Raw genomic sequence first — 19,327 nt, 5'->3', positions numbered from 1 at the left:
AAATTGTCAATAAAATAAACGTTACAAATCGTTATTTTTTTTTCCTCTTCTTTTCTTTTAATATCATCCCTACCTGTACTTATTAATGGGCGGTCCGCTAGTAATCTGGTCGGGGAAGCATCCCGGTATGTAGTCCTGGGGCGCGGCGCGTGACTCTAGTGTTTCACTGAGCTGCTGCTGCCACTGTTCTACACGCCGTAGCGCCGCGTGTACTGTAGGGCTTGTGGTCGCTAGCTCTGTGGGTGATATTGATATATGATGTATTTATTATGGATCTAATTCATTGATAATAATGCAATACCACCACACGCGCTGATAAATATGCGTTATTTACGCTATCACGCTTAGAAGTTAACGCGACAACACTGACATTCATTGTGTAGTCAGTGTTATTCTAAAACCAGCCTTATTTGTAGAGGTGCCATATAATGCTAGATAGTATATTTCATTACAAATGTTTGAAAGAAAATTTATCAGGATATAAAATCTAATAAGAATATCACATTGCAATGCTAAAAGAAAACACAATAGAACTTCGTAATGATATACTCCAGTGTTTCTTTTTCTATAAAAAAATGCCTACCAAAAAGATTGATCCGAATCATTTTGACGACAATAGAGTTTCTAGCTAAATAAATTTATATTTTCCATTAGAACACAATAAATAATAAGTATATAGTCTGAATTTGTATGTCATGAATAGATAAGGAACCGGTTTATGTAGGCACATCTTTTGTCTTCCTTGCGAATTAACAAACGGTGTTTATGCGACTGTGAGCGTTGCTACAAACCTCGTAAGGTTTCGCATCGCAAAATTGTGTTTTAAATGAATGTGAAAGCTTGTTTTCTAAATAAATAAATAAAAATAAATAATTGGCACGCACCAGACATCTCAATGCCGCACTGCTGCAAGAAGTGCTGCAGCTTGGTCTGTGCGAGGCGCAGCACGCCGACGCGCATCACGTACCACGAGTACGACTCCGGGTCCGAGTGCTCGCTGTTGCTGCCGCGGTTTTTCGTCGGTCTGCGTGTAAATTATTGATAATATTGTTTTAAATGCTCCTTATTCAACGTAAAACGAATTGGATTGCTTTGAACCATGTAAAAAAATATTAAAAATAATCCAACCGATTAAAAATACGATTTTATGTCTACTACTGCGTTTGTTTTTACTCTTAGCTATTATAGATACGAGAAATATTGAAAAGCACACGATATTAATTGTAATTAAAATAATTAAAAATATGTATATTAAAAAGCAGCAATTCAAATACTCACTTGGTAGTGGACGTATCAAAGATATCGTCTTCCGCTTCGCTTTCACTCTCGTGTTCATCTTCAACACCGGACTCGGCGGAATCGTAATCATTATTGTCTGGGTCTTGTTCAGCTGATGGCTAAGCACAGAATTATTCAAAAATATTCATAATATTGCTATAATATCATAACAATCACGTATATAAAATTACCAAAAAAAATAAATTTATACATTATCATTAAATCATCTATCTCGTTAATTTTGAGTACAAAACAAGATAGCTTTTCTTTAAATTGCCTTAGATTATAGTCTTCCAACCTAACGCAATAAGCTATTCTGCAAATTTTATCATATTTAAAAATCTTAAAAAATAAATCTTCCAACATAATATTATATTTATTCCACAATATCCTTACCTTAGTGAGCAGGAAGGTGAGTATACTGCACTGCGGTGACACAAACTGTTCCCTATACGTGGGTCGACCCTCTTGTATGTTCGCGTGCGGTGCGGTCGGTCCAAGCCCCAATAGACGCATGTGTAGTAACGCACGCTTTTCGCGTAGAGACGACCAGACGGACGTGCCTTCCGTGCGCTCTACTAGTTTTGGCTGCAAGTGAAAGGTTTATTAATTGTAATTATGCAATAAGATTTTTTTAATATTGTACCTTTTATAGTTCATGGTATAGCGGTCAAATTTCTGTTGAACAAATATAATAAGTTATGTTTAATTTTAAACAGTAGATTATAAAAGTGCTCAATTCGTTTAACAGAAGATATAAATAAAAGATAAAGAAAGATATAAACCGCCGAAGAAATTTCTACTAGATTTTAAAAAATAAATTCTGGGTACTATAATTGCCCACCACTTTTTTAATTTCTGAAATGTTTGCAATTAATAAAGTTTTCTTCTATTTTATTTTCAAAATACCTGTGGCGGAGCGGGCGCTGTAGTGAGCAATCTCCTAACCCCCCCACCGAACAGCTTAGCGTGCACTTTGGTCTCCATATTGTGCGCAGCGAGTCTATACAGTAGATGCGCATCTCTGGCTGCTAGAGCCCAGCCCAAGAGGGCCAGGTAAACCGCACAGAACGCTTCAGCGAGTAGCACTGGTAAGCGGGGAGCGTCTTCTTCCTCTGCCGCTCGTAAAGCTAGCCCGCGGAGCGCTGATACACCTATAAATATATGCGTTTTAGCAGCGAGAACCGAAGCTAGAATGAAAAGTCTCGATACACGAAAATTTGCAAGTGGCGAATAAAGAAGCTGTAAAGTAAGAGCAAAGATTGACACGCAAAAAATTTACATTTGGAATGCTTAGTTTAAAAAATAAAATGACTTACCAGGCCATTTGTTGGAAGGAGTAGTAACTGCGAGTTCTTCTGTTGAAAATCGTCTCGCTCTGACAAGCAAGTTGGATGTACCCGGCGTTTCAGCAATGATTCTGTAATAAAGAAAAAAATTATCGTACTTTACTTTATGCATATTTGTATCAATACATATTTAGGTCAAGTTGCATTTGTCTTGACAAGTATAATTGAGAGAAAAACAATTTTGCCTAATCGCAATTAATTTGCCTTTTTTATACGAATCATCCAATCAACATTAAACAAATTAATATCCATAAAAAATTTGAGCTTTAAGTTAAAATATGTTGTTCTAAAATTTGTTTAAGGGGCATTGTATTTTTCCACATGCACACTAAAGTTATACGAAAAAACTCACCCATCATGATGCTGCGGGTGTTTCAAGCTGAAGGTATCCGAATCGCACAAGCTTTGATAGATGCAAGCGGACAGAGCCACGGCCAGTTCTCGTAACGTGTGTAACAGGCGCGTGGCTGAACCACCCGGAACTCCTAGCTCGCCGATCGTGCCTAGCATGTCGTGGGCTACGGACTGGAAACAAGTTTAGATGGTAAATATGATGAAATATTTGTACGAGAAGTATAGACTTCGCGCATTTTAATCTACATAAAATTATACAAGATATAGATTTATTATTTTTTCAGTCTAACTGCTCACACTAGTCAAAAGTCTGTTCTGGTGAATGCTACGTTTCTCTATCTTGAAAATAAAATTATTTTACAGCTATATTTCGAACGATTAAGCACTGTCACGTCGATAAATGTTATTCATTTATATCTTCTTTTCCTTTCGATATATTGCAATAGAGATAAAAAAGGTACGAGAACTAATTTGTCGATATTTAAATTCGTTTATTTCAGTAGTGCAGAGCAAGTATAAAAGAAAGCAAATTAGTCATATTATTGTTAAGCTAAACTACATACCAATTAACTAATAAATTTCATAATATATTTCAAACCAACCTGCAAGTGCCTCACAGGATCAGCAACAACCGTATTATTAGCTGCCACAGCAGCGGCCAGTAACGGAAGCGTGGTTGGGAAAGGCAGTGGTGACAGCAATTGTTGATGCTGCTTATCCTGACCTAGTTCTTGTAATAGCAATACTAGCTCCATGCGGACTGATGCTAGACCTCCGCCCCCGGCACCGTGGAGTGAGCAGTAGGATAGTAGCGTTCGGAGTAAGGTCTCGTTGGCTGCGAACAATGAAAATAATTTAACATTTCAGTTAATTAATTACAGTAGATAAATAAGACAAAAAACATTACGTGACATCTTACAATATTTTGAAATAAGAATACTGCTTGATATTTTTTCATGAATCAAAATCAAGGTTCGAGAAAAATTTGTAAACAATTAATTATACACTGTAATGAGAACATCCAGGCAGAATAACGTTTATTTTGTCAGGATATTTTGTCATAAAAATGTAATATTGAATTAATGGTACAGAATTATGCTAACTAGTTCATTACTCACCTTTGAGCCACTTCTTCCTCCTAACCGCCCGCTGCACTTTCGCTTCAAAATCTGCCTTTTCCCGCACAAGCAGTTGATGCAGTGTCGGTTTATCTGGCAATGGTGTTTGTTCTGGATCAGCACATAGCAGTTCTCCCGCGGGCGGCGTCGCTACGTAGCCGCAGAGACGCCGGAGCGCTTCCACTTCGCGTTCCAACCAGATGTATAACTGGTAACGGAGATGCCCACCTGTAAATAAATATTATAAATAAATAAATATTATAGGATATTATTACACAAATCGACCTAGTCCCACAGTAAGCTCAATTAAGGCTTGTATTGTGGGTACTAGGCGACGATAAATATAATATTTAATAAATACATATATAGATAACATCCACCCCAAGAAAAAATAATTGAGTTCATCACACAAATATTTGCCCTGACCGGGGATCGAGCCCGGGACCATCGGCTCAGTAGGCAGTTACTTTACCACTGCGCCAACCGCGTCGTCAAATGATTAGATATTTGAAACAAGTACATAAAATATTGCACTTGTATTTTTCAAATAGCATATACATGTAAGTGCATGTGCGTTTATTTAGTGCATGTGCACGCAATATAATTTTTTAAGACAAAATATAGAAAATATCGAAACGTGAAAGCTTCAGATTCAATTCATTACCATTCATTTTGATAATAATATCCATTTTCTGATCGCAAAGTGTAAAACCGCAATGTGAATTTAGTTTAATATAAATCAATATGTCAAACATACATAAATAGATGTTCCCCCTTTTAACATGTTGACGTAAGATTAAGAAACTTTACATTATAATATTAATAATTAAATCATTTATTTTTAAGCACATAACTAACTCAACGTAAGTACATACCATCCACTTCAAATCCAGTAGCAAGCGTGCTCAGCTCTTCCATCAATATTTTAAGGCACGCAACAAACTTGAGCTGCTGCGCCATGATATCAACGGTCGGTGTATCGTCCTTTTCTGGTTCAGACACTCCATTGGTAACCGGTTCCTCTTCGGTTTTATTTATTTTCATTTCTAGTGGCGGTGTTGATGTTCCTGATGCGTCGGATCTAAAAAATACAACATTTTTGAAAAGTTTTTTACAGTAAAAGGTAGCCTTACTTTTTAATAATTATTGTTTCATTCATGTTTTATTTACAGCTTCAATCAGAGTGGATACACGAATAACAATACATTCTCCTTTATTCCAATAACTGTAACAAGCAGTTTCATACATATCTTTATTTAACTTGTATCCTAATTATTGCAATACTTTTTACAAACTATAGAAAAAAGTAACATACTTATTATCATCATCATCCCACGTGAGCACCAGTTCATCATTCTTAGCGGTGGAAACGGGAGCACCCCAGTCGAGATCCAACTCTTCCGTTTTCGGTACACTGACGGGAGCGCTCCAGTCTACTGAAGGCGCTGCCCAATCGACTGTGGTTTCTTCTTCTGTTATATTTAAAAAATAATTTCTTTAATATGATCGAAAAGTAACATTCCACGAAAGTAAAGAGAAAAGTGAAATTGTAAAATTAACTTTGAGATTTTGATCAAGTTTTCTCTGACTAGTAATCGTTTTTTTGCTCTAGTTGAACTACAACTTGGAAAAAAATGAAAAGGGAATTGCTTTTAAAAATTAGTTCATGCAAAATAATTGGCTAATTTGGTAATACACAGAGAAGAACACACATTATAATTTCAGTTTTTATAGTTCTGAATACTTACTCTTCGTCGAATCGTCGAATTGCCCCGTATGAATGACCACTTGATTCTGTTCCGGCACCACATTCTTCGGTTTCTCGTCTCTCACACGTGCTGGAAGCTTAGAGAGCACTTCCAGAGCTAGTGCGGGACAACCCGCTTTGAAGTGCCCGTGTGCGGTTTGGAAGTATAGACGCCGCTCTAACCGCGTTATACCCTCGTCTGGCTCTTGATTTAATAAAGCTAGTGTAGCACCCTGTAATTATTTTTTTAATGACATAACAGAATGCTGGCACTAGAAATAAACATACAGAAATACGATACAAAAAGTACAAACTCAAAATTATAAGAATAAAAATTAAAACAGCTTTATAAGGTTGACAATTTCAAATCTTATAAAAACATAAGGACGTTTGATAAAAACATCTAAACAATTTACTTTTTTTTTATTAATTTCCGAATTCTAATCTTATATCACGCATAACTTACCTGACTAGGCATATTATGCCGTTTCAGCCTGGGATGCGTCCGCAGATACACATAGAAGTTAAACACGCTGGGTTGCGGCTCATTATCTCTCGCCGCGTGCAATCTGCCCGCGGGCGTCAATAGCGTGTCTAACGCTGCGCCATATTGCTTTAGTTCCCATAATGCCATAGAACGAACGAACGGGTCTGGGTGCGCGTGTTCTAGATCCATTTCTCCGTCTTCTGTCTCACCACTAAATAGGAAAAAAATATTGATTTTTTACAAACAAATTTTTAAAGTTAGATAGCGCATAATGTCGTTAGCCTGCTTTGTAGGATACTAGAGTAAAGAGGACAAATAGCTCAAAATTAAATTGGATTTATAAGTAAACTGCACATTAACCAAGATATTTTTTAACTATAATGTAACAAATTAGTATTGATAACTTAACAAATATTTACCCTAATATTTCATCCATAAGTAGCTTCCTTAAGCTCGGCGGTAATGTGGTGTCCGATTCATATAACCTGGCTACAACCATCGCTAATTGTAGATCTCCTAAGCGGGTTATTAGTACCTAAAAATATGAATGACATTAAAACAATATTGGACTATGACAACAAAAATAAACAATAGTCATACTTTTAATCATCATTGTATCAAAATTACCTCTAACGCGTCTTTCAAAGCACCTCCCAACAAAAAGAATGCTGCAGCATGTTCAAATCTCTGTTTTCCAAGAAGCACAAAAGCATTCTTTAACGCTGCTTTTCTCCAACGATCTTCGCCGAAGTCATTTGAAAAGAACTGTAAAACGTTGAAATCACTTAAAAAATGTACAAATAGAAAGAAATAATATGGGTTAAATAAATAACATTTTGAAGCCTAACATTTTTTTCATTATTTTTTACAATTCACGTATAATTTAATTAGCTTACTGCAGTCATCTTATCGTGATGATTAGATCTGAACAATCCCCAAAGTAAAGTTTTCTTCTTCATAGCCAAATAATACAACGCGGCGTCCATTGGATCCTGCTTCGCCATATAAGAGGCGCGAGCTAACTTCTCAACACATATCCGCAGTAAATCTCCTCTTATCCACCAACCGACACCTATAAAACAACAATTCGAAAAAAATATTTATGGATGTTTTAAACATATAAGATCATCTTGATAAATTTAGGAATATTTCTCTAATGCTTTTTACGTGTTCAGAGGGAAAATAGATTTATATAAAATAACTCGACATTTTCTAACGTACATAATTCTGTAATTTTTAATTTAAATGCATTCTATGAATTTATAATTCACTAATATTGGGTTAAGTCATAAATAATTTTATTTCATTAAAAAACTCACCCAATTCCCTCATAGTGCTCCATTTAGGCTGTCCCTTAGTGTATCCCGGTACTAAAGCCAGCAACTGTTCGTGCGACTCCGAGTGGAAAGCCCACACGAGGTTACAGGTACCCACACCGGTTCTTTGTAACGAAGCACGTTGAGCTAGCGGCAGGCAACGGAGTAAATAGCCATAGTGCTTCATAGCTAGAAGGAACCGGAGGCCACAGTCGTCGAGCGAGTCTGGAATTATTGAAATGTTATTATGATATATCATCTTTTTTTCTAGCAATATTGATACTAAAATAAATGCGGGTAGTTTAAAACTTCTATAAAAAATTTACAAATAGACAAAGTATACGAGTAAACTATTTAAAACAAATTAAGAGACATCATGAAACAGTTTTTTTTGGAGAAGTTTGGAGAATGTGTCAATACTTATTCTATGTATTTCTAAACAACTTATTGTAACTCACCCGGTATTATTTCCTGTCCAGCTCCTTGAGCAGCATCAACCCTTGCATTATTCGTTAATCGCTCAGTAAAGTCCGCATCGCAAGTTGACACTGTATCAGCTAACGCCAACAAATGCATTTGGTCTAGCGAGCTAAGACCCGGCAAGTGCGTGTGTGTTAAAAGACGAGAAAGGATGCGACCTGAAATAATTTAGAAGTGTAAGTTATAAGTAAATGGACCGAGATATTTCTTATGTAGTCCTATATTTAACATCGTATCAAAAATTTACTGTCAGTTACAATAAATCCACGATAGAAATAAAAAATGGAACAACAAATTGAACAAAAATATGCATTTTAATCTCTTTGATCTATGTACCTTGTCTGGGGCCAAAATGTGATAACGGTTGACGTTCTGGCATTGAAGGCCTGCGGTCAACGCCGTCTTCTTCTTCCAAGAGCAAAGCATCCAAGTCCTCTTCAACTTCCATTGTTCCTTCGAATAGTTCATTGTAATCCTAAAAAATATAACGTAGTTTAAAATTGACTTTTCACTTTTAATCCCCATTGTAATTAAGACTTTATTTACCTTAGCTTCTTGAATAGTGGACGGATGATGAGCGGACTCCTTGTCAGCGACAAGCAATGTCCATAGAGGTAGAGGAGGCACTGAAGTCAATTCCGCGTAATCCAACTGAACATCTTCTGTTATCTATACATACCAATTTTCATATTGTTAAAGAAGATTTCAAAGCAAAAGGTGGGCTAAACACTTTATCGTAATTATTTTATCTAGCTTTCTTATTTTGCCATGAATCTAACAAAATAAAGATGAAGAAATTCTAATTATTTAAAAATAGTAAAATACAAAATAAAAATAAAATATTTTTTCCATTGCAATATCTTTTAACATCAAATACATAGGCAAACATATTATGTACAGCAATTCATGAGCTACATCTGTCTTAAAGATTTTTGTAAGCTTCTCTTTCAGAATGTGCGAACAAAGTGAGTAATGGGAATCGATCTGTGCAATATTGGATGAAAGCAAACATTTTATTTCTGTGGTACTATTTGGATATTTGCATAATGTATAAGCTTTAAAAGCAAACATTTTGTTGCTGTTAGATAAATATTCAGGTCTGGAATATCAACTACTAATCAAATGTGTCCAATTACGTTTTCACAAGTAAAAATTAAAATTTGACAATATTTGTACAGCGTACTTAAATTCACATTCAAGAAAACTTTCGATTGAATAAAAAAAACGCTGTATATTTAACAGCTACAAGTAAAGGTTACACTATAAAAATAATTTGGACAACTTAACTATTCTTATTTAATGAAACATTTAATTAATTAATTATTGGATTTAAATATAAATTAAATTCAGCAAATATTCCAGAGCCCACGTGTGTATAAGCTAGGTCACCTGTGCGACGCCGTCAAGCGGCGATGCGGCGCCCGCGGCGAACGACACGGACAGCGTGCGGGACCGCGACCAGCCGCGCTGCAACAACCCACCACATGCATACGACGAGATACACCTATGCTCTTTTGCGAATGGAGTTTTATATATACTCGAGACACACCTATGGTCTTTTTTCTGATGGAGTTTTAATATACTCGAGACACACGTATGCTCTTTTGCGAATGGAGTTTTATATACTCCACTTTTTACAGATTTTTATGAGAGATCGGGTATCTGGCGAACACAAAACTATTGATGTTTATATTCCGCTTTATGTAACTGCTACATTAGCGGGAGAATCTATAAGCTAGGATATAGCTAGCTTTTCATGCTTTCCTGAAATTCAGATTTCATGAGTTTCATCCAAATTTTACCATGGTTCCCAAAATTTCTCTAGAGAAAAGACACAACTATAACTCTTTCTTTAGGATACTTTAAGTTAAGTTTAATCATAAGTTATAAGGTGATACTATATAAAACTATACTATGTGCCTTAGGCAGCTTTTAATACTGGCCTATTAACACTTTTTACATTTATGTAATATGTAACAAATCAAATTCCTAAAAAAGTAAACCTCTGTCTTTACACCACACAGTCTTTGTGTATGTGAATTTTAACCACACGATATATTTTACCAATTGTGAACAAAAAATTTATGTTGGTGCCATGCAAGTCTGCTATTTGGTATTTACAATTTGGTTAATCTTTTTAATTTGACCGTAATGTAGTGGAGATTTCTATTGGAGCTTTTGCATCAAACAACATCATACATTCCAATAGCACGATCGTCACGTGTCATGCAAATGCACAGACAGCGGTACAATTTATGATTAGATTGTGACCAGGATTTTGCATATGATTTATGAAATGTTAATTATTTCATAACAGTGATATGGTAATCTGTGATTAACGACATATTTTTCTTCATAATTTCCTTGCCGTATAAGGAATTATCATCATAATCACTAAAAGTACCTGTCACTCAGACCACAACATAATATGGCAACCACAACCATAACAAATAACACTGATCCACAATACTTAACCAATTGACATTTGTGAGGATAAACATATTCAAATACCTGTCTTGATATACTATCTTCGTCACCTTGGGAACTTCGGTTTGTGTAAGTTCCACCAATACACCTGAAAGTAAAGTCATTTTTTACGTTTCTTATGAAAACAACTAAATATGGCTCTATGATTCAAACATTTTTAAAATATTTCTTCCATTAGTTGCATTCTTTTGAAGATATTCTTACCGAACCAGATGCGCTAAAATAGCTTTAACCCATCGTATTTTGCCACTGTTGAGCAATTCCATCAGTTGTTTAGGATGATATTGCGGCAACACTGGACATGCCATCTGTGATGCTTCAAACAATCCGAAGTCCGGCATGTAGTCCAATAATGGCTGGAAATAAATTTGCGTTAATCATTGCAGTTTCATATAAAATAATTAAAAATACGTATTAATCTGGTTTAAATATTGCATAAATTTTACTATTTTTATTATTACACGCTTTATATTAGCTTCACCTGTATGTTTGTATGTTTGTAACCGACTTCTTTGGGCGCGATTTTGACCCACTTTAAACGGCCAGATTTCGTTCAAACTTTGTAGATTTATTTAGGACCGATGACAATACACTAATTTGATAAAATAAATAATAGTTAAAAAAAAATAAAAAACACGCGTTTTATAGAAAACCGAACTAAAAGCGTGTTTTTTAGTTTTATTTAACTATTATTATTTAGCAACCTTTATGGTGTTTCGTATTAAAAAGTATTCACACCACATTGAAAGTAGTGCCTACCACATGGAAATAATATAATATATAATATCTACAGCCAATAAAAGATAGTTTTAACTATACCTGTGGCTGATCCGGTTGCGCTTTGTTCCTGCGTCTCGCGTCTCTCTCAAGCAGCTGCAAGTTGATGGACGAAACACGCTGCAAGTGCGGCGCCGATACACGCAAGTCTGAGTCACGGAGGGCACGAGATTCGCCGCCTTCTTCTACCTCCTATGAGGGAATTAAAAATATTGTTTTATCTAAAAATAGTTACATTTACATACATAAAGTGATATTGCTGTTTTATAATACTCGAAGGTTATATAAGTTACTAATAAATGTATTAAACGTTAACTTGACTAACTCAATCCTAAAGAAAAACTCAACTATGTAGCATCAAAATGCATATAAGTATTTTATACCTGTCCACTCATCTGTCCAGAAGTGATCTGTTGATTCTCCGGCTTCCACTGCGAGTAGACGTGCATTTCCGAGTCCATGCCCACAACGAGTATACCGTCTCGAACCCACGATATCTGCATTGGTAGCGGTGGAAGTCCATCAGCTGTTTTGAGTTCGATTCTACGTAACTGCATCCATCGGATCTCTTCGACGAATAGCGGCGCTGCTAGCGATGAAGCTTTGCGAAGTATGGGTCGGTTGTTGTTTATCGATTCTTTCATGGCCTGCAATAAAAATAAAAATTATAAATACATCAAAAATCTTTATGCAAATTTATAATAAGATGTACATAAAATATTTTAATTTTTACTTGCATAGCATTAAAATGCTTATAAATATTTGAATAATTTTAAAGAAATGAAAAATGCAATAATTTCACTACGCAATCGATTTTTTTATACCTCTTAAAATATATCGGGAATTACTATAAATTTAGCATCGTTATTGCACTATATCTTACCTTAATATTAGCTTGCGCCAAATCACTAGACACCGGAGTGAACAGCAATACCCTGGATCCCACAGCAACCGTCAGTATATGAGATCCGTCTTCTTTCGACACCCAGTCTAATTGAACCAAGTGTTTCTGTGTAAGCGGGCAAGTGTTGCCGTTCTCCATGATGCTTCTGCGCAGAGATTGGAGAGTACTGAAGGATGGCACAGCGAGTAGACCGGCAGCTTTACCCGGGTCCGCTTCTCCGTTACGGTTGTTACGGCTCTCGTCGGAAGACAACGTTTGGAGTACCTGTAAGGAAATCGAATTAAAATTTTACTAGAAAGCTTTTTTGGATAAATAATTACATAACGTAAAAATTATATACGTAAGTTTATCCAAAATAGAAAGTTGTAGTTGTTATCCTAAATTGAACACTATTTAACTACACTTATAGAGTGACAACTCACCTGATTAATCCTCTGTTTCTTCTGCATGAACGTCGTATCGTGCAAATAAGAGAGATCGATCTGTGTGTCCGTGCACACTCCCACACGAGGGAGGCTCACGTTTCTCAAAGGTATCGTGTCTTCTAGGAGCCATTCAGCACCGCCAGTACTCTCGCATTCGTATACGCAAACACATAGGTTAACGAAACGTGCGTCAGGGTTGTTTGAATTGGTTGTTGAGAGGGTTTTTGGACGCGTGAATGAGCGTCCGCATTTATATGCGCACGCGATACGACCGGAGTACGCGGCGCTTATATGCAGTGGTTGGCCTAAAAATATCATGAAAAATATTATTCAAGTCACAATCCAAACACTTTACAACTAATTTAAAACAGCTGGAATTAAATAAGTAATTTTTCAGGGTGATATCAAAATATACCTGGAATGTCTATTGTCGATTCTTGGTCTTTGTTCATCATTTCCCATTCCTTCCATGCATACTCAAAATCGTCATCTTTTTTAGTGACGTTGCACTTCCAAAATCTGTAAAGAACATACTTTTACAATTACTTCTATTTGGTTTACACAAACTCATCTTACTTTATCTTGTCATACAAGTATTATAAACATGATCGCAACTATGTTACTTTTATTCCAGAACAATTTTTGTTGTAATAGAAATACTTGCTTTTACCAGCAGGTTCGTCCACTGGCGAAACCGTGCAGCAATAATTAAGCTAAATTTTCACCGTTATCAATGCCTTAATTATTTGATTAGCGCCCATACACAAATATATAAGTTTCCGTAGTTTACCTGAGTGTGCTATCCGAACAGGCGGTAGCAAGTATGTATGGCGCAAGACAAGCTGGATATATCGAAGCTGAGCTCAAGTGACCCGCCGCTGGAGTAGCATGTATGACATCCACACCTTCCGGTAGTGATAGCGGACATTCACAGACCTAGGTTAATAATTAATAATAATTAAGCCTTTTAATTCCCATCATATTACAGTATTATGATTACATATTTAACACTTAAAAATAAAAACTATACATTATGCTGTTTAAAGAGAACTAAGTTTGGAGAATTATTCATTTTTCTTGAATAGGAACCCCTGTCTGGGTAAAGGCCTCCTCCAATTTGTACCATTTGTCTCTATCCTTAGCGTAATGGACCAACTCTCACAGACCTTACCAACTCTCGCAGACCTAGGTTACGAGAATTTTAATATTAATACTTGTAGTTGAAGTCATACAGTTGGAATACAAATTCCAATATAAGATTTCACGTACTATAATGATGGAGATTCATGAAAATGGGCTAACGTAAGATAAATTATTTTTGCGAAAACATAAATAACTGAATAAAATAAGAAATAATCTTGTTTTATTACCATAATTTTAATCAATTATTATTAAAAGAGGAAAATCTATGTTGGAGTGTAGTTATTCGATTATTACGTTAGTAAGTAAATCAGTAATATTCCACACTCCAACTTTACAATGTACATGTATAATTTATGTATGATATACCTTTTTAGTAGTAATTGCAAGATGTGAATGATAATGCTGTGTAGGCGTTGGTTGGTCAGCATCAACAGACACTGAATTCTTTCGAGACTCTCCCCCTTCGTCTTCTTGTACCAAAGCACTATCCGGTACGTACATCATGCTGTTTGTTATATCATCTACAAAAATAACGAAGTATTAACGACCATACAGAAAACAAATCAATAATTTTTAAATGCGAATTTAATTATTGTTCGTACTTCTGATTAAATCATTGCATTTTTTACCATATCTGTCTGAAATAGTTTTTTTTTTAAATAGTCAACTACAAATTTCATACATTTCTACACAAAAAACAGCTATCTTTTTTAAAAAGATTAATGGAAAAAGTACCATTCGGATCCGCCTGCGACGATACAGTAAGCCGCCACATATGCACAGTGGAGCCACCATCAGTTCTCTCTAACACCACGATATAGAAGGGCTCATTGAAAACTGCCGCTTTACGTAGATCCACTATTGCTTCGAGACCAGCTTCCGTTATCGTGTTCACGTCTGATCCTTCCACACCGGAGTCCGCGCTTTCCGTATCGGTTGATGTTCTTTCACCTATAGTTTGAAAATAATTTTTATATTAATTATAAAATTTTCAAGAGAAAGTGAATATTTGCACTAGTAAACAAAAAAAAGTCATGCGGAGACGTCACATCTCTTAACGGTGGAATTGAATTGCTGTGAAAAATTGGATGTTTTATGTGTGTTAAGGTTCATCTAATTCTTCACAGCTAGTAAATTGAATATTTTCCCAATGTTGTTATCATTCATTGTTTCACATTCTTCTACTCAAAAAAAAAGACGGGTTGCACTCCGGGAGTGCCGGCAGAAGTGAAAACTTGATTATTAACGTTGAGCATGTTTGATATTTTGGAATGGTATCCGTCTTACGCTTTTTCGATCAGGTCACGTGTCCTGACGCGAGTTTAAGATTTTATACCCATTACAGAAAAAGTGCTCAACGCCGCTAAAGAAGTTTTTACTTCAAAAATAGCTGAAAATGAAACATACCCGTAATCAGCTGCTCTTGAAACACGTGCAACAGCTGCGTATTGTGCCAGTCGTGCGTCGCGTCCGCTATAGCGTGCAACTGTATGATCGCGCCCGGCCGTGCGGTGGACTGTTGCGATACGATCTTGAAACGGTCGTGGAGGGGAACTCCACCGCCTTCTTCTATTGTGGAGTCCGATGACATTGACATTGTGTCGTGCTGGGAAAATTAAGTTATGTACAGATTTGTTATATGTATATGTATACATATAATAAATCTGTAGAAGCGTCAATTCTGTACATTAAAAATATTGAAAAAATAATTAGCAGGGGGTGTTACTGGATCGATATCAAACCCAAATAATATGTGATTAAAAAAATTTTTGTCTGTCTGTATGTTCAGGCATCATGTGAAAACTAACAGTTCGATTTTGATGAAACTTGGTATAATTATACCTTATTATCCTGGGCATAAAATAGGATTCAACTGAGAAGAGTTGTAGATTCTAAATTGTTTTAGCGTAGCAAAATACATCGTTATCTGATCTTGCTCTTGATCTAGTTCTATAATCATATAAATAATACACCCTGTTAGTTCCAAATAATACACATCAAATGATTATAACATAGTTAGTGAAAGTTGCGGAAATCGCCAAGAAGATGTATTAGAGAATTTGTCACGCTCATAGCATAATTACACAGACCTAAAACCGTAATATGTAACCTTATCCTGGAAAAATACGTAGAAAAAAATCTTGATTTTTCTTAATTTTTCCGCGCGGACGGAGTCGCGGGCGGAAGCTAGTGTTTAATAAAATAGTTTTTTTTAGAAGTCTTGTTGGACAAAGAATGTGAAAAGTTTCTCTTAAATGATACGTTGAATTTTTCTAAAACGTATCTCTAAAATACACTATGAATTTAAACTAAAAAATAAAATACTTTATAGAAGGCATTTCTAATCGAACTTTTTACGGGAATATAAAAGCTAGCTGAGCTATCTACAAAATAATTATACCATTACATCTTTATGACGTCGTTCTGATGATGCTATTTCTGCTAACAACGTGCGAGCGTCGATAACTGCTTGAAACAATCGTAAGCTCTCTCCGTCACTCGCAACAAAACACGCTGATGGCGAATTGGAGAGATTTCCTAGTGTAGTGCTGGAATAAATAAATTTATTACAATATCTTACACATTATAGAAAATAGAAATACATACATAAAAAAATACAATCGGCGTTTAAAATAGTTGGCCAAGTATATCTTACCACAAAAATTAAAAGCAAAAGCAGTCTTATTACCTGGGCAGTAAGGTAGGCAGCCAAGCCACATTACTGAACGCGGAGAGATGCGGCGAGTTGACTCGCGCCAGTTCAGCAACTCCACCAGACTTTCCCAGTGGACCCACGCATTCCACACGCCACATTATGAGTTCAGAACATAGTCCACCTGCCGCTAGTTGATCTGGCGTGGGACCCGTTTCGCGTGCTTCGTCTGTTTTAAGCATTTATTTTGTGAGAATAATGAAAATAATTTAATTTTTTTTATGTTTACTTCATAAACCTAGGAAGACTAAACTGACTTACTACATTGACGGTAGAATGTGAAATTAAATGGTAAGTTTGTAAGGTGCCACATTTTAGGGGTAATTAAGTATACATTTCACTTGCATGTTAAAAATATTTTTATTCACATAGCACCTTCATTCGTAAGTGGAGTATTATTAGATTTAAAGGAAACATAACTGTTAAGTTGGTACATAAAAAGTATATTATGATCTATTGATGGCCCTTACCAGATATATTATGGTGACTAGTTGTTAGTAATAGCGGTAATACTGGATGGCATGTTATATCGTTGACTCTAAACCGATGTCCTGACGCTCTTGAAGCGTGGCCTATTGAGAGGACCTGTAAGAAAATTCACATATGAGTCCTTATCACAATTTTATCTCGTAAGGTTTGTGCAGAAAACAAATAGTCACAAATTATCACGTAATATTTATTATTTATGAGATACTTATTATTATTACCTGAGAGAACTTGGATTTATCATCGAAAGTCAACTGCCAGAGATTTAGCGTGCCATTAGTATGGTTTGTGACCATTGAAATGACAGGTGCCGACTCTAATACGTCGGAGTCCTGGTTCTCCAGGTCTTCCGTTGTAATACTTGTTTTGCGTTTCATATCATTGTCGTTTTCTTCCCCCTCTCCTGTATTCGAGATTTGTCATTAAAATCTTTTTCTTTAAGCATTAAAAAAACTTTTTTTTAATAATAAGCATTAAAAAAACTTTTTTTTAATAAGCATTAATAAATGTAAATTCGAGACTGACCATTTTCCCGATTTTCGGCCTGTTGTTCTGCGGTCTGATGCCATTCGGTTTCTTCTTTTTCTTCTTGAACACTTTCTAATGGGGTTGTTACTGTTTCGGGTTGCAGTGGACCTGATAAAATAATAAATATATTAATGTTGATAATACATATTTTTATATTGGTTAAAATATTGACAAACTTTAGGTATCATATGATTGTCTTATGTACTGATATTTAAAACCACGCCAAGTTGAAAAAATTCACCCTGTATCACAGACATGTATCAAGATAGACTAAGCGAGTTTATGTACTTCCCGTGTCCAAACTAAGTTTATGAAACTTACTTGACGCTGGCCTACAATCAGTCCGCGCTTGCAGTTCGCCAAGGAAAGACGTGAAGCTGAATAAAGTAAAATGCCGAATTGCGCCGTTATAAACTGTAGAAACTCCACAGCTGTGAGTGGCCGAGTTAGCAAAGATGTTTCCTTCCACCGGTAAGTAATTTTCTAATCAGAATATGCACTATTTATTTTAAAATCAAATAAAGAATATCTGTGGAAAACGATCGTGACAAACACGGATACCAAATCATACGAAATGATTCGGAATACATTGCGGCTTTTACTTGGCACGGTAAAGATCGCGTCGTATGATAACAAGCAATGAATAGCGTCTTCTCATTTTTCTGTCCAATTTTGTGGTTAGTGATGTTCATTTGATGCAATAGTTCTCGATTCTAATCGATTATAGAATCGAACAGAAAAATGATAATTTGAAGGAGCAATTTTTCAGAAAAAAAGGCATAGATTTTTTTTGTCATTTAATACGACTTGACCTAGAACTTTTAAGTATTTTAATACAAAGGTACTAAAAATAAATATTATGACATGGACGCCATTAGTTAAAGTGTCATCTTGGGAGTTTTTTAAGAAAACTCCTTATTGCTTAGACTATGTTTGTTTTTTCAGTTTTCCAAGTAACCCGAACATAAAAGAAAAATGGATGATGCAACGGGACATAAAGATTGATTGATTGACAGTTTCATTACTTTCTTTCGATGGCCTCTCTAGTACGTAGTACATGGAAACTCAATGGGCATATGTAAGAAAAAGCTAAAACACATTAGTTTACTTGTTAGAAAGGTTTATTTTATCATTCCTCTGTCTATGGTAATTATCATTTTTCTATCTTGAATCGATTTAGTAATCGATTATGATTCATTTATTTAACTACCTCTTAGACATAGATCTAGTTTGATCTGATTTCTTTCGATTAACTTCGATGGGATAGGACGATACTAGAATCGCCGCGCGAGTGGCGTCCTAATCGATTTAGCGTAAAATGAAATTACCATCACTAAAAAGCGCTCGTGACGTCATAACGCGTCAAGGTCAGTACAAAAAATATGACACGCTTGGTTTTCATACAGATCGCGGTACTTGCGTTGTCTACTTAATCCATCAGTCCTCGGAATCACAGACACAATAGAAAATCTATTGTGTCGCGCCCCGATCGGGGCTTACGGTGGTCAATGGGTTAATATACATGTCTGTGCCCTGAATATATTCTATGCACTTAAAAAGATTATGCGTTGCGAACATTCATCGAATTACTTCAGCGAACTTTACTTATATTTTTCTCCATTACTGGGACGTTTTATGAATGTTTTCGTCCATCACAGATTAATTATATATATCAATACATAATATGTACACTATGTCATAACTAAAGTGACCGGCTTTGCGCCTGCCGGATCGC

General features: G+C 35.7%; 1 protein-coding gene across 8 annotated transcripts in view; it reads right to left on the bottom strand.

Moving 5' to 3' along the window:
* Positions 1–19,327, bottom strand: part of Rbcn-3A (rabconnectin-3 alpha) — a 44,299-nt gene that overhangs the window by 9,190 nt on the left and 15,782 nt on the right. For 5 of the 8 annotated variants that reach the window (XR_016317168.1, XM_089707556.1, XM_089707551.1 and 2 more), the window contains 37 exons: positions 17,590–17,700; positions 17,286–17,467; positions 17,049–17,163; positions 16,555–16,747; positions 16,267–16,414; positions 15,273–15,471; positions 14,601–14,816; positions 14,232–14,386; positions 13,513–13,658; positions 13,138–13,241; positions 12,720–13,027; positions 12,277–12,561; positions 11,777–12,040; positions 11,436–11,585; positions 10,821–10,972; positions 10,641–10,704; positions 9,519–9,596; positions 8,676–8,798; positions 8,466–8,604; positions 8,108–8,287; positions 7,653–7,874; positions 7,230–7,405; positions 6,961–7,098; positions 6,753–6,868; positions 6,313–6,544; positions 5,848–6,079; positions 5,415–5,571; positions 4,975–5,180; positions 4,100–4,327; positions 3,584–3,816; positions 2,980–3,152; positions 2,598–2,698; positions 2,188–2,432; positions 1,675–1,866; positions 1,279–1,397; positions 885–1,024; positions 74–236 (listed from right to left, as the gene is read on the bottom strand). Coding sequence is in view for 7 of the 8 variants with exons in the window: in XM_089707556.1 (XP_089563682.1) it covers positions 74–236; positions 885–1,024; positions 1,279–1,397; positions 1,675–1,866; positions 2,188–2,432; positions 2,598–2,698; positions 2,980–3,152; positions 3,584–3,816; positions 4,100–4,327; positions 4,975–5,180; positions 5,415–5,571; positions 5,848–6,079; positions 6,313–6,544; positions 6,753–6,868; positions 6,961–7,098; positions 7,230–7,405; positions 7,653–7,874; positions 8,108–8,287; positions 8,466–8,604; positions 8,676–8,798; positions 9,519–9,596; positions 10,641–10,704; positions 10,821–10,972; positions 11,436–11,585; positions 11,777–12,040; positions 12,277–12,561; positions 12,720–13,027; positions 13,138–13,241; positions 13,513–13,658; positions 14,232–14,386; positions 14,601–14,816; positions 15,273–15,471; positions 16,267–16,414; positions 16,555–16,747; positions 17,049–17,163; positions 17,286–17,467; positions 17,590–17,700 (6,385 nt within the window). In the remaining variant the exon portion in view is untranslated. The remainder of the gene's footprint in view (positions 1–73; positions 237–884; positions 1,025–1,278; positions 1,398–1,674; positions 1,867–2,187; positions 2,433–2,597; positions 2,699–2,979; positions 3,153–3,583; positions 3,817–4,099; positions 4,328–4,974; positions 5,181–5,414; positions 5,572–5,847; positions 6,080–6,312; positions 6,545–6,752; positions 6,869–6,960; positions 7,099–7,229; positions 7,406–7,652; positions 7,875–8,107; positions 8,288–8,465; positions 8,605–8,675; positions 8,799–9,518; positions 9,597–10,640; positions 10,705–10,820; positions 10,973–11,435; positions 11,586–11,776; positions 12,041–12,276; positions 12,562–12,719; positions 13,028–13,137; positions 13,242–13,512; positions 13,659–14,231; positions 14,387–14,600; positions 14,817–15,272; positions 15,472–16,266; positions 16,415–16,554; positions 16,748–17,048; positions 17,164–17,285; positions 17,468–17,589; positions 17,701–19,327) is intronic. The other 3 variants (XM_089707552.1, XM_089707557.1, XM_089707554.1) reach the window with 2 other exon arrangements.

This window comes from Colias philodice, chromosome 19 (assembly GCF_061535455.1).
Source record: "Colias philodice isolate Cphi_HAF_F1 chromosome 19, ilColPhil1 Martin Lab GWU primary, whole genome shotgun sequence".
In the NCBI taxonomy this organism is placed as follows: domain Eukaryota; kingdom Metazoa; phylum Arthropoda; class Insecta; order Lepidoptera; family Pieridae; genus Colias; species Colias philodice.
Note: the sequence above shows the minus strand (reverse complement) of the source record. Positions and strands in the feature narration are given on the sequence as shown.